The sequence below is a fragment of the Emys orbicularis genome, chromosome 13 (assembly GCF_028017835.1).
Source record: "Emys orbicularis isolate rEmyOrb1 chromosome 13, rEmyOrb1.hap1, whole genome shotgun sequence".
Classification (NCBI taxonomy): Eukaryota; Metazoa; Chordata; order Testudines; family Emydidae; genus Emys; species Emys orbicularis.
Window position 1 is genome coordinate 36,505,664 of NC_088695.1, and position 14,532 is coordinate 36,520,195.

The 14,532-nt window shown below is 43.8% G+C and overlaps 1 protein-coding gene across 1 annotated transcript; it reads right to left on the minus strand.

Annotated features, from left to right (window-relative positions):
* Nucleotides 1-2,583: 2,583 nt before the first annotated feature.
* Nucleotides 2,584-8,687, minus strand: MRPL58 (mitochondrial ribosomal protein L58). The gene is made up of 6 exons (XM_065415847.1): nt 8,502-8,687; nt 7,173-7,209; nt 5,789-5,848; nt 4,893-4,975; nt 3,687-3,856; nt 2,584-2,841 (listed from the first exon to the last, which is right to left on the minus strand). Exons 1-6 carry the CDS (start codon nt 8,685-8,687, stop codon nt 2,757-2,759), a joined length of 621 nt encoding a protein of 206 aa, XP_065271919.1. The 3' UTR covers nt 2,584-2,756.
* Nucleotides 8,688-14,532: the final 5,845 nt, after the last annotated feature.

Below are 14,532 nucleotides of genomic sequence, written 5' to 3' on the forward strand. Positions count from 1 at the left end.
TCATTTTTCTCTGCAGTGGGGGTGAAAGAAGGAACCAGATCCTCCCTTCATTGAGGGGTCAGGGGAAAAGGAACCCTGCCATGCTTCATGGAGGCAGGGAAGATTCATGGAGTGGGGTGGCACAGAGGCTGGCTGTGCCTTGAAGGTGTTCAGGGATTTGGGTGTCCTAGACAGGAGCATGCACGCTGTGGAGGTCTCACGGGGACCAGGGTTGCTACAGGAAAGCCTGCGAGTTGCACCGCAAGCAGGGCCGGCTCCAGGCACCAGCTTAACAAGCAGGTGCATGGGGCGGCCAAGGGAGAGGGGCGGCATGTGCGGCAACGCGGGGGCGGCAGGTCCCTCACTCCCTCTAGGAGCGAAGGACCTGCTGCCGAACTGCCGCCGCCGATTGTGGCTTTTTTTTTTTTTTTCCCCTCCAATTGCTGCCGCCGGTTGCGATTGCGGCATTTTTTTTTTTTTTTTTGCTTGGGGCGGCAGAAATGCTGGAGCCGGCCCTGACCGCAAGGGGGAACTGTCTCTCTGGGAGGCCCCAGCTGCCTTCCCTGCATGATCCTGCTGTCTCCAGATTGTGCAGCTTCCATCTGTTGCATCCCTGATGCTTTGGCGCTGGGCACAGGACAAAAGACCCTGAGCCCTCAAGGCAACAATCGCTTCAAAAGAACTAGAAGCAGGGAATACCCTTTTGAAGGGGATGGGCCAACTGCCTCTGGAGAATAGCAGTTTGGGCCTGGCTAGTGACCATGGTAGTCTCAGTGCTATTCCACCAATGCCCCTCACTGCAACATTCTAGTAGATCAGCTGCCTATTTAGCTGGTCCCTACCCCTTCACTGGGAGCAAAACATGTGTCTAAAGCCGTGGTTCTCAAACTTTTGTACTGGGGACCCCTTTCACACAGCAAGCCTCTGAGTGTGACCCCCCCCCTTATAAATTAAAAACACTTTTAAATATATTTAACACCATTATAAATGCTGGAGGCAAAGCAGGGTTTCGGGTGGAGGCTGACAGCTTGCAACCTGCCCCCCCCTCCCCCCCAATAACTTTGCTGCCCCCTGAGGGGTCACGACCCCGTTAGAGAACTCCTGGTCTAAAGCTATAGCTGAGAGACAGCAGTTCCTAGCGCTAGCTCCTTGCCATTTCTGAGCTCAGGGCGCCATCGTGTGGCTTTTTGATTCACTCAAGGAGTTTTGTGAAAACTTTATTCTCTCCTATTGATTTTTCCTTTTCTGTTTTACCCAGACAGGTTCACTGGGTGCTATTCAAATGCGTCCTGTTTTCCATTAACCATAAAAGCAGCAACTAAGTCATGCCTCTAACAGAGCTCAAGACATATTCCTTATACACCCACAAGGCACTTTAATGGCCATTGAATCAATTTAGTGTGGACATCCTTTACAGCTGAAACTAACATGCTCTCCCAGCAAGCCTCAGCTTTTTTTTTTTTATTTTATTTATTGTTTGTTTAGACTCTGATAGAGCCCACAATATGCTAGGGGTTTCCATATTCATAAGCAACTGTAGATCCCTTGCTTTGAAGAGTTTATACCCTCATAATTACAGTATTGACAACCACAAATTGTACAAAAATCATGTGTTGGGCTACAAAAAAAATCATGAGTTTGGCTTTAAAGCAATATGCTTAAAAAGGCCCTTGGGTGCCTTTTCGTTGGTTTCTGGGTTCTGAGCCTTTAGTTTCTGAGCCTTGCGTCACCTTGTCCAGCTTTCCCCCCCACAATCATGAGGGCTATACAATTTTTGTATTTAACAAAAGCTGAAATTCTGATGTAATCACTAGTTTGCAGGAGATGAGATTTTTAAAACACCAAATGTCACTAGACTTGTGATAAAATCACAAGAGCTGGCACCCTTTATACCTTTATAAAAGCTTATAACACTTTATTCTATGTCATTTTTCATTCAAGGAAGACAAACATGCCCATTATGCTCTTCTAACCCATAGATAGTCACGGTCAGCTGGTAATTACATTTGCTTTTCTTTAATGAGGCAAAACTTAAGTCACCCTTCTTTGCTTGAAAAGTTCATCAACATGCAAAAGTGTCAGTGAGTGTTAACTGAGTGAGCTGTATAATAGCGCCTCTGACTTCAGATCACAAAAGTGAGGGTTCACGTTCTTTTTGTACTGCAGCAGTTTGGTAAAATGTTAAACTTCCTGCAGCTCCCATTGGCTGGGAACAGCGAACCGCGGCCACAGGGAGCTGAGGGGGTTCATGCCTGTGAATGCTCCAGGTAAACAAAACAACAATGTATTAGATATTCAATTCAATGATTCCATAGAATTTAAAATCATCAAATTTTGGTGTAGACCCGTTTATAAGCCGACCCCCGCTCTTTGATGCGTCCCTTTTTTATCAAAAATATTCGGCTTATGAACGAGTATATACGGTACTTGCTTCTATAGAAGCAGAGATTGCTCTCACACATGAATACAGAAGGGCCTACAATAAGGGCAGGAGGAATTAAAAAAAAAAAAAAAAAAAAATGATGGCCGAAGAAAGCCTAAGCATTTGGCTTTCTTTAAAAACATGGACAATTTCTGAGACATAAATATTCTACTGCAAATATTGTTAGTGAAAACCCACTTTACTAAATACAAGAAAGCAGATGTTAAATTACATTTTATTTTTACATGTTTTAAGCAAAGACTTTTTTAAAGACAGTTTATAATTTGAGTATCCTCTTCAGTTTCCAGGCCAATGTGTTTAAAAATACCATATCCAGGCAATTTTGTTGTTGTCTTCAATCAAAGTCTACCCTCCTGCTTTGTTTTATAGTCGAATGAATTTTTTTCTGTCGCAGTCGTTCACGATTCATTTTTTGCACCCTAAGAACAGAGAAAAAGTGCCTTAAACAGCCTACCCCTAGAAACATTTAAAAACAACTATTATTCCACACTTGTCTTATGATAACACACACCACATGTTACTAGGTGCTGTCCATGCATGCAGGGAGACAATCCCTGCCCTTTGGATGTTGTAATGAAGTAAATTGCTGAACTATAATGAATTATTCATGCTAGGATAGGAGTAGAAAAATCTCATGTCTCGGGGTGTAAGTTGATTATCACAGAGGCCAGGAAGGAATTCCAGCCCTTCTCACCCCAAATCATTACACAGTTGGCCACAGGGCTCTTTCACCTTCCTTTAGAGCAGTGGTTCTGAACCTGTGGGCTGCTTATGGCCCAATCAGCACACAGCTGCTGCCCATTGACATCCTCAGTGCTATACAGATAGTATATATACTGTGTGGATGTGGCCCATATAACACATAGAAAACTGCACGTGTGGCCTGCTGCAGTGGTAAATAGGTTGAGAACCACTGCTCTAGTCACTTGTAGAATGTGGATAGCAGATTTGATGGACCAGTGGTCTGATCAGGTATGAAAAAAATTATTACAGTGGCTAGCACAGTATAAAGTTACATTAAAACACTCCAGGTCCAGAAGTGATAGAACAGTGCAAGTTACTTAGAATGGTCTAGCTAGAGCAGTCCTGCCTGATCCATTGGCTCCCTGTGGTAGCTCTGCTACAGTCCCTTCTAGCATCACGATAGCCCTGCCCAGGGAGGCCTATCTTTAAACCACCTGCAAATTCCAATTGGATTGTGTAACTGGATTTTGTCTGGATAATCCAAATCTAGTTGAAGTGGAGCCCTATTTTTGTTTTATACCTGGCTATGAAGAGCTGGGAATTCTCCTTGGATACCACACTGGATTTCTGAGTGGCCTCCTTAATCATGTTTCTGATTTTTTGCAAGCAGTCTGCCAGATTCTTCATTTGGTAGCGACTCACTTCAGAGTTTATGATCAGCTCGCCAGATTTATTTATTTTATTCTTGTGCTGGGGAGGAAAAGAGATCAAATATTTGACTACGAACACTGTTACAAATGTATCATTTCCTGGCATAGAAGCTGTGACAGATATGTCAATTTTCCACAAAATCTTTCGGAAATCTACGGAATTAAGTTTAAATAGCTTTGAAATCCATTGTATTAGAAATACAAAATGTATGCATTATTGTGGGATTGTAACTTCTTTAGGGGGCAGATGTGGCCAACATCAGCCCCGGGAAGTGTTATGAGCTTCAAAGGACTATTTTAAACATTGTGTCAGACAAGAAGGAACTTTTGGGACATAGTTAAGTGGGTTACCTAGGAAATAATGGTGCAGGGAGGAATGCAAATGCCAACCTCTGGACCCAACCTTTTGAAGCTGAGCCCTGAGGAGAGAACCATAATCTGGCACATTACCTATTCATGGTCTCTGAAGATCAAAGACACAACCTGTATAAAGGAAAGGCTAACCTATGCATGTGTGTGCTAGGTGTGAGCTAACTGGTATGAACTTGTAACCACAGAAACCCCCCTTGTGGGGTTTGAAGGTCTGATCACCTGCCAGAGCCCTTGTTGAAGTTGGGGGTGATCTCTGATAAGCTTAGTAGCATGGGTGTAGGTTTTGTCACTCTACTTCCACAGTTTTTATTGAGGTTTTTAATGTTTTTCTTTGCAATACTTTCACTTTAAGAATAAATGTGCTGGCCTGGAAAGGACTGTTTGGTAATTTAGAACTGTGGGCAATGATGCTGTTTATAGCCTCTGAGGAGAAAGCAAACCAGGCCTGCTTAGGCAGTCTGACTTGCTGGGGAAATCATAATGTAGGTAGGGAACCGTGCAGCCCGGAAAAACTGAGGTCCGGAGAGAGAAAGATGCGGGTCTCCACCCAAAGGAGATGATAGCTGAGGAGCTGCAAGCCTAGACTGGGTGCCCTAGCCCATGCCCATGAGTGGGAAATGCAGATGCAGTTGCCCTCAACTGTGACAGAAGGCTGTAAAGTTAAACAAAATGGTTGGAAGGGGAAGGAAAAGGTTGACAGTTACCATCACTGCTATTTTCTGCCTCACATCTTCTGCAATCCAATCAGCTGATGCCAAATGGAATCTAACTTCTGCCTTACTATTCACTGTGAGTGAAAGAAAGAAGGGAATGTTTAATTCATCTCATGCAATTCACATTCAAAAGCAGCTGGTGATTAGATTGTCATGATTATTCTAATTTGAGTGCGCAGCAGGATCACAGCAGTTTCCTCTTTTTACATCCTTTTTCTGCTCTTCTCGGTACCACAGTTAAAGAAAAACTCTACCTAGGTGTTTATATGGACCTAATCATACTATCTGATCACCAGGGCATTATCAAATAGAATCTAACTGCTACTTTCTCCAATTACAAAGACTAAATCACTTAATACTTATTTTAAAAATATTTTTTTATCCTGATATTTGCCTTTTAAAAAAAGTTTCCCACCATATGTTACTAGTAATTCCTTAGTTAACTGGAAGTTGGTGTGTTTTTTTTAATCTGGTTTTAAAAACTCTGATTACTTTTTGCATGTTTCTCAGCTTGTAACATGAAAACGGACTAGTCAGTTTCACTTTCAGGTTCTCATGCATTGCAGTGCTGCACAGTTCAAGTTGCAAACACTGCAGAGACCTGTTTTTGTTTAAACAAAATTGTTTCTATTGGAATAAAAATAAAATGATTAAACATTTCTACTGGTCTTAAGTTTGCGATGACTTCTTTTTACAACACTTCAATTTTGGGTTAAGCTTGGCAGGCCTAAATGTCCCTTTGAATGTCTTCACTATAATGAAAAATGAACAACAATCAGAAGGACAATCTCAAATTTGATTAGGATTTTTAAAAAGCATTGGAAATCCAAGTTTTCAAGTTGTTGTACAGTCTATATATTTTTAAATCCACAGAAATTTTTTTGTACCTTTATTAACATTCTGGCCTCCGGGTCCACTGCTCCGGCAATAGGATATGGACAGACAATCTAAGAAGACAAGAACGCAAGAGTACTTAATCCCACAGCCAGATCTACAACTAATCACACAGTAAGAAACAGAGAAAAGAAATGATCTAAATCAGTGTCTCTCAACCTTTCCGAACTACTGTCCCCTTGCAAGAGTCTGATTTGTCTTGCGTCCAGTTTCACCTCACTTAAACTACTTGCTTACAAAATCAGACATAAAAATACAAGCATCACAGCACACTATTACTGAAAAATTGTTTACTTTCTCATTTTTACTATATAATTATAAAATAAATCAATCGGAATATAAATATTGTACTTACAGTTCAGTGTATAGTATATAGAGCAGTATAAACAAATCATTGTCCGTATGAATTTTTAGTTTGTACTGACTTCACTAGCCCTTTTTATCTAGCTTGTTGTAAAACTAGGCAAATATCTAGATGAGTTGATGTACCCCTGGAAGACCTCTGCGTACCCCCAAGGGTAAGACCCACTTAAATGATGTGGGGATGGGGGAGAGAATGCAAGTTGAAAGTTGAGATGGCCAACTCAGAATCCATATTGACTAGCTCTGGTAGAGTTAACAGACAGCTCCTCAAGTGGAAAGGTAGCTACAACAAATACGATCCTCTGAGGTATTTGATATTTCTATGTATAAACCCACTGTTTTGTTACACGGAAACGTGCTTACAGATTATCTAATCAGTTAGGGCCTGATCCAAACCCTACTGAAATCAGTGGAAAGACTACTAGTGGAGTGGGTTTTGGACCAGTACTTTACTGCTGTTAATCTCCAAAACGAGAGTTAAAGAATTCCACCTTATCCCACCCCACCAAAATACTTTTCTTGCTCAGGTTCAGAAAGGCTTTAACCATTATAGGCAAGATTTTCAGTCTCATTGCTTTATATTAAATACTGATCTACCTTATCCAAGTCATTCTAAATTTTAATTGCCCTTCTGCATTACATTTCCTCCACCTATCCCATTTTCTATCATCAAATATCATAATCATCATATAGACTCTCTTCCAGGGTACAAAACAAATTCAGGATTAATTCAGTTTCTTATCAGGTTCCTCCACCCTCTTCTTCCAGTCATCAACACATCTTGTGCACAAAACTTATTCTATGATCAATTCCTTATGTTTATGGGTAACATTTCAATGCTAATGGAAGCTGTAGAAATTAATACTTTGCTAATGACTTACTACTTTGCTTTTTGTTGTTTCTGCGCAGGTAACTGAAATCTTTTAGATTATTTTAATTGATTTACTGGCAATAAAACCCCACTGAAAGCAATTTGGACAAAGAAAAGGCATTTCTCTTATATGCTAGACTTACCCATAGGAATATCAGGAGAGGTTTGTTTTGTCCCATCCTATAAAATACACACACACACACAATGAAGCAACTGCCATTTGATGCTACAGAAAGCATTTTTGCAATAAAGTCAGTCTCCAGAGCAATTTAGAAGAAAATATAATTACAGAAGCTATTGCTGCATAACTACTCTGTCTTTCAGAAAATGACATATTCAAAATTGCCTTGTGAAAACATCCCTGTAATCAGTTGTATATCCTGGACCTAGAACTATTCTTTTATCTAGTGTATGCATCTGAGAGTGCGTTGCTGCAGAGGCCTGGTTTATAATTCTCATTTTTGCACCTTTCACCTGTAGTGTCCATGCTGGATATTTTCCTCTTTCCCTTGTGAACAGATTAGCTCATGTGTTGTCTTACACAACCCTGCTCTCCAGGCTCTTTCCACAGAAGCTGCTTTTATTGTCTATTTTAGGCATTTGTGACATGCCATCCGGACACTCCATACACGTTGTACTAGTACAGCCTCACCGTATCCCTCTCCACTGCTCTCCCTTTTTCTCCATAATGATGCTACATCACTTGGTGTTTTTTCAACTTCCCACTGGAGACTGACCTCTTTGCCATGACAGACACCACAACCAAACTATCATCATCAAGGATGCGGTTACTCTTTTTATCTTAGGTCTTGTCTACACTACCACTTTACAGCACTGCAACTTTCTTGCTCAGGGGTGTGAAAAAACAAGTTTCAGCGCTGTAAAGTGGCAGTGTTGGAGGTTACTCCCCTTGTGGAGGTGGGTTTTTTTACAGCGCTGGAAGAGCTCTCTCCCAGCGCTGGTGCCACGACTACATAGCCACGTTAAAGCACTGCCGCTAGTGAAGACATATCCTTAGAGTCTGCTGTTTTTTGTTGCTGAGGTTCTGCTCCCTGTAAAGCCCAGCACCCAGGACAGAAACAGGTCCTCAAAGTAACTTCTACTGCCAAGAGACATCATATGAAGCTGTGCTACAAGGCTGTTTCTCTAGCACAGGATAATGTCATGGGGCAATGGACCACAGGGAGCATTCTGAAACCACCCCACAGGCATGACATAGCCACTAAAGAGGGGTTTGTTTTGAATGAAACAAGGGGCAATAACAGTTGCATATAACTTGACATCGCCTATTATTTGCTGCCCCTATGCACCCCATTGCACTCAAGCCACGCCCATCATCTTCTATTACTATCAGGCCCCACCCACTGCAGTCTGCCCGCCCCTCTGTCCCCTCCCACTTCTATCAGGTCCCACCCATTGCAATCAAGCCACGCCCCTGCCCTGACGTTCTGCCTTGTCCCCTCCCCACGCACTTGGGTCCCCTCCGCGGCGTCGCTTCTCTTCTGCTCCAGATAGAGCCTGTCCAGGGCGTATTCGCTCCGGAACTCGGAGCTGGGGGCGGCGCCGGCGGCGGCTCGGTGTAGGATGCCTCGGGGGGTCCGGGCGGGGAGCAGCGCCGGCCTCGCCCGGCAAAGGCCCCGCAACACGCGCGCCGCCATCTTGGATCCTTTGCGTGCACTCCCCTTAGGTGTCCGCCGTCCGGCCGGGAAACAGCGACTGCGCTGCGGGGGTTCCGGGGCAAGTTTCCTCCGGTCCGTGCTGCTGTGAGTGCAGGCGGGTCAGGGACGGGGCTGCGGTTTGCCGGGTGGGAGCTGCTGCGGACACTAGGGGCGCCCACGCCGCGTGGCGCCTGCAGGATAACGTGGCGTGGGCCCAGCACTCTCAAGAGGCCTGGTTGCGTGGGGCTGTCCCGCTCTGACCCCCAATAGCCAAGCCCCTGCCCCATGCCTCCCCATCTGCCTCCACACAGGGGGTTGCAGCGTCACTTGCTCAAATTTGGCCCAGCTGTGTCCTGCCCCCTCCCGCACCCCCTGTCGGGGAGGCTGGGCCAAACCTGAGCAACACCGTGCCCCAGGGCCAGCTTGCAACGCGCGTAGGTCCAGCCGGGCCCATGGGGCAGGAGTCACTACAGAGGGGTGACTGCAGGCAGCCTTGCTTTGCAACCACCCTTGCCCCCTCCCCCTCAGTTCCCCACTCCTTGGGGGCAGGACCGAACCCTGCAGCCTCCCTCTCCCCAGGGCAGACATGGCTTCCCACCCTCCTGGGGGCAGGACCCATCCTGCTTTAACCACTGGAATGGTTGGGAGGGATGTGGAATGGTGGTGGGGTTCCCTGGTCAAGCAGAGGTGTCCTAGATTCCAAGGCCAGAAGGGATCCTTGTGATGATCTAGGTCAGGGGTCATCAAACTGGGGGTTGTGACCCCTCGGGTAGTGAGCTTATTACATGGGGGGTCATGAGCTGCCAACCTCCATCCCAACCTCTGCTGCTCCTTCAGCATTTATAATCGTGTTAAATATAAAAAAAGTGTTATTAATTTATAAGGGGGGGGTTGCACTCAGAGGCTTGCTGTGTGAATGGGGGTCACCAGTACAAAAGTTTGAGAGCCACTGATCTAGGGTGACTGTTTAACACAGGCCAGAGAATGTTCTCTAATTTCCTTTGGGCAGTGCAGTGACACATGGTGGTGATGTGTGGCTCTGTGATAATGTTGCGTATTGAGGGGTGCGCTAATGCCTTGACTTTGGGTGCAGATGTTACCTATCCCTGTATTGTGCATTGATCAGTATTTCTGTTTTGGCAATCCCAAGTGTTCAAAAATCACGAGTACTCTTCTCCCCCTCTCAAATCATAGGATTGATTTAAAAATCATGAGAGTGAAGAAAAAAACATTTGGAATTCTTTATTTGCATTCTGGCTTTTGCATGGTTAGGGTTCATATGTTCAAGCTTATCTTTACAATCATGATGGCTAGAAACTTTTTAAAAAATGAAAGCTGAGATTCTGGTGTATTTCCATGACTCCAGGCTCTAGGGCCTTAACAAAAACATCAAGTATATTAAGTCTTGCATAAAATTGTGAGAGTTGGTAACATTGGTATTTTACAGTAAAACCTCCAGTCCCAACAGCATATGCTAATGTTACTACACAGTGCCGGCTCCAGGCACCAGCTTGCCAAGCAGGTGCTTGGGGTGGCACTCGGGAGAGGGGCAGCATGTCCAGCTATTCGGCGGCAATTCGGTAGACGGTCCCTCACTCCCGCTCGGAGCTACAATATCTTGGGCTAATCCCTATAAAATCCCAGAGTATTTTCATTTTTGTAAGAATGAGAGGGTGTATATCACAAGTAGTTATCTGTCTCCACCCCCTCTTTAATGATTACATAGAGTAATAATGAAGTGTTTTCTGGGCACCTGGACTTCTCCAATAGAGCAGAGATAAGGCCTAGTCCTGTGAGATTCTAAGAGCCTTATGCAAAATGCTGAGCACCCTCCATTTCCCTTGAAATAGGAACTTTACTACTTGACAGAGACAGGCAGGAGTCACTGCTTCTGGCAGTAGGGTAATGGGCAAAGTGGGGACAGTACTGCCAGAGCCTCTTACGTTTTGGCAGGAGTAGAAATGGTATTAGAGATAAGAAGAACCCTTAGTTTAAACTGCAGAACGAAGACAAGATGGTTGAAAAGTTGGTGTGGCGGGAGGCTACTCTGCATGTGTAGGGGCTGCGTAACGGATCTGAGCTTGGGTCTCTGGTAATCGCTGCCGAGGCAGCATGCTCAGCTCCTTGGGAAAGGAGTTAAATGTTTTATGTCCTGCTACGGCTGACACTAAGCAGTGCTGATGGGCCATGGAGGGCACTGCGTTTTGTTTTAATCTGATCTGTGTAGTACCACGGCAACGCAGGTTGTTTGGGAATGGAGACCTTGGGGACTTCTGCTCTGATAATTGAATGCTTTAAAAAAAAAAAAAGTCAGTCATCAGAGCCAAGTCATGCCATCTGGTGACCTTAATTTCAAGCAACAAACAGGTAAATGTTTGATTTGTAGCCGAAGGGATGGAGAAGAAATAGCTGTAGCAGGATGATCCACTTTGCCAACTGTTGTTAAACCTGTCTGCATTATTGTCTCACTGGCTGTACGTGCCAAGAGGACATCAGAACGAAGGTGACTGAAGTGACCCAATTGAACGCAAATTTTGAATGAAGAGACCTTTCCTCTTTTTCCACCTGTCAGTTGAGAGCCCTGCCACAAGAACCCTGTGTGAAGCACGGAGGATATTGGGTTACAACCAGCACCCTTTCGCCTTTCTCTTGTTTAGAGGCAGGGTATGGATGAGAGATGTGCATGTAGAGAGGGTTTGGATAAGACTTGACTTTGATGTAACTCAAACAGAACCAGGCTTTTAAGGCTTAATGGAGCATGGAGAATTAAAACCACCAATGTTGGGGCTTGTTTTTAAAGCAGGTTCATTCCATCTGGTGACATATGTTATTGTGGAGCAGGGGCTGTACGAAACCATCCTATAATTTGTGATGGTGGACTGATGTGCCTAAGGATGTATTCACACCTTGCACAGTGATCCTATCAGATTTCACAAGCCAGTTGGGCTGGGCCAGGTCCATACTTGGATGGGAAACTTCCATAGAAACCATAGGTGCTACAGGAAATGATGCAGGTGACTCCATAGATGGCGTTTTTCTCTCTGAGGTCTCAGTTCTGGAAAGCACTTAAGCTTTGCTTAAGGAAATCCATTCCTATTCCTGATTACGGAGACTTTTCTGATTTGGGACTTGAATTGGAACCAACTCATTGTCCCAGAGTGATGCCAATGGAGCTGGGCTGGGTGTAAGTGCTATCTTTCAAACGCAAAGTAAAACTGAGTTTTAGACCACTTGTGGTCATTAAAGATTCTCACACACCTATTCTGCTGAACCTAGGTTTTCTGGCCAAATTCTGATCCTGCTGCTCTAAATTTCCCCTGCAATTGCAACGGGGTACATTTTGTTATTCACTTCCTGTCCTAAACCGTTTAAGGGTGTTTCTGTGTGGTGTTACACAGATGCCACCTTCCATTAGACAGCTGTCTACATTTCCATGGTGGGTAAAACGATCGTTATATCTTCTTGACCTACCTCTTAATAGTGTTGGAATGCTTAATTAATTAGTATTTGTAAAGCACTTTGAGATCCTTAAATATAAGATTCTGTCTAAGTGCAAAAATGCTTATTTTGTCCTTTTCGTAGGGGTGCAGTTCACTGGAACCCTCATTTAAAACAAACAAACTCCCTCCCCCAATTGAATGTGAATCACAAGTCTCTCTGTGTGTATGGCCACTAATATTTTTGGACGCAGAAAGGATGCTCTCAGCACTTTGCTGTACAAGCAGCTGATATACTGCAGCTGTTCCTTTGTTAAGCCAAGTGTTAATACCTTGTCACTTGCATGAATAATTTTTCTGGATCCTGTTTTTAAATTAAAAAAAATAATCCGCATTTGTGTTGGGTATTCAGAATTTTGCAAGTTAACGGACTGTTGAGAATTGATAAGGCAGTGCATTTTCATGATGTAGTTGGTGATAATAACCCAAATACATTAAATGTATGTTGTATAAATAACTATAGCTGTATATTCACTCTGCTGCATTCTCTCCAACTTCTCGCAAGGAGCCTAAAGCATTTTCTTGCCCTACATCATGCCAGAAATTCAAAGAAACAGCACTACCTGATATTCTTGGAATCAAAAACAGCCACAAAGAAAGTTTCAGCTTTCAGAATACCGGGGTTTCTTTTTATTTAGGAAGAGAATAAAGCATTTTTAAATATATTTATCTGATGTACACTTAAACTGAGATGCTGGTTCATACTTTACAGTGTTTGAAACCGAAAGTGATAGTGATCCCCTTCACACTGATGCAACAAACAGATCACTTTAGAACAGACAAAGGTTCAAAAGTCCCCTAGTATAAAGATTTAGGTAAAGGAACATTAATAATCAACACACCAAGTATCATGACAGTGGCAACAAAGAGCATGGTGAATTCTCTGAGAAAATCTACTTGATGCTTACTTTTTTTTTTTTTTTTTTTTAAACAACTGCTTTCCATTATAAATAAATAAGGCATGAAGGTTCTCCATACGGTTACCAGACTGGTAGCCACAATCATGTGTATGGCTCCTAATACTTCAGAGTTTGGGGCCACTGGCCATCTGAAAATGTCAAGGGTGCAAGAGAGAAGCTTTTGGCATTGGGTGGGAAGGGGGAGGGTATTTGCCGAACTGGGCCCCTCTGGCAGGCCAATCTAAGAGGCAGCAGTGGTGATGGTTTGGAGGTCGCACCTTTGCAAACTGCCATGATGGCAGCTTTTTGAAAAAGACCGAGGGACTGATGCTGCAAAGTGCTGAGCGCCCTCAATCCTCACTAATTTCAGTGGGAGCGGAGGGCGGTTGGCTCCTCACAGGGTCAGGTCCTGAATTTGGAGAATAAGACAATGGAGGGGGGGGAAAAAAGAAAATGAGATAAATTATGCTAAAAAATAACTAAAAGCCAGATTCTGATCTCGTTTATACTAGTGTAACTCCAGAAAAAGAGACTTTGGGATTTAAGCTGGTGTAAATGAAATCAGAGTCCAGCCCAAAGTTTCCTTAAGTGCATGTTGAATACTGTTCAGTAATTTATAACTTCAGTAACTTATACCAACAGTCAGGATCCTCCCCTGCAGCTGAGCGCTCTGGGTCTGTATCTGAAGCTCTAGTGAAATGCTGTTTATCTGCATATATTCATGAGCCCCGCAAGATGCCACATACAAATGTCTGACCAAACAAGGCCCACTCTTGGTTTCTGAGAAATGGATACTGGTGATTCCTGAGATTGGGGAGGCCTTTTGTGTGTGTGTGTGTCTGCATCTCTCGGTGGACGTGTGAAGAGAGTAGAGAGATTCTGATGCTGGCAAATTAATTTGGAATATTTAAAACTCCATGGCAGGTGACAACCTTTGGAAAAGGCAGCTCAGCCAAGTTGGATTATTGTCAGCAGAAAACTCTGTCAGCTCAGTCAGGAGTATTAACGGTGAAGGTCTGGGGACAGTGTGATAAATACTGTTGTTAGTAATCACTGCTCTTAACACTTTAAGAAATGTGGTGCTTTGTTGTTAGCCCTCCATGTGTGAGTCACTGCTAATCTGTCTTTGCAAACCCAGACAAGTCATATTTGGCAACATGGAGGGGCAATGATGATCTCTTGAATAGCAAGGCACAGAGGACCAATACCCAAACCTAGAGATGAGGGGTATCTCTCTGAACCAGTAACAGCACTTCTTGTTTGGCTTCTGGGAAAGCCCTGGTCATCAGTTTCAACCATAAGATGAATTCAACCAGACTGTGATTCACCTAGAGTGTAAAAGAAGGATAATCCTATACGCTTAAAGTCCTAAGACTGACTCATCCAGGGAGGCTGATGAAGACATAACAGTAACCAGTTCTACATTTCTCTTCAAGTTTTTCCAGTTGC

Coding starts and splice junctions, on each gene's coding strand:
- MRPL58 (XM_065415847.1), bottom strand. CDS start 8,687: ATGGCGGCGCGCGTGTTGCGGGGCCTTTGCCGGGCGAGGCCGGCGCTG. Junction 7,210..8,501: donor ACGCCGCGGAGGGGACCCAA/GTGCGTGGGGAG, acceptor TGTATTTTATAG/GATGGGACAAAACAAACCTC. Junction 4,976..5,788: donor AGGCCAGAATGTTAATAAAG/GTACAAAAAAAT, acceptor TTTCACTCACAG/TGAATAGTAAGGCAGAAGTT.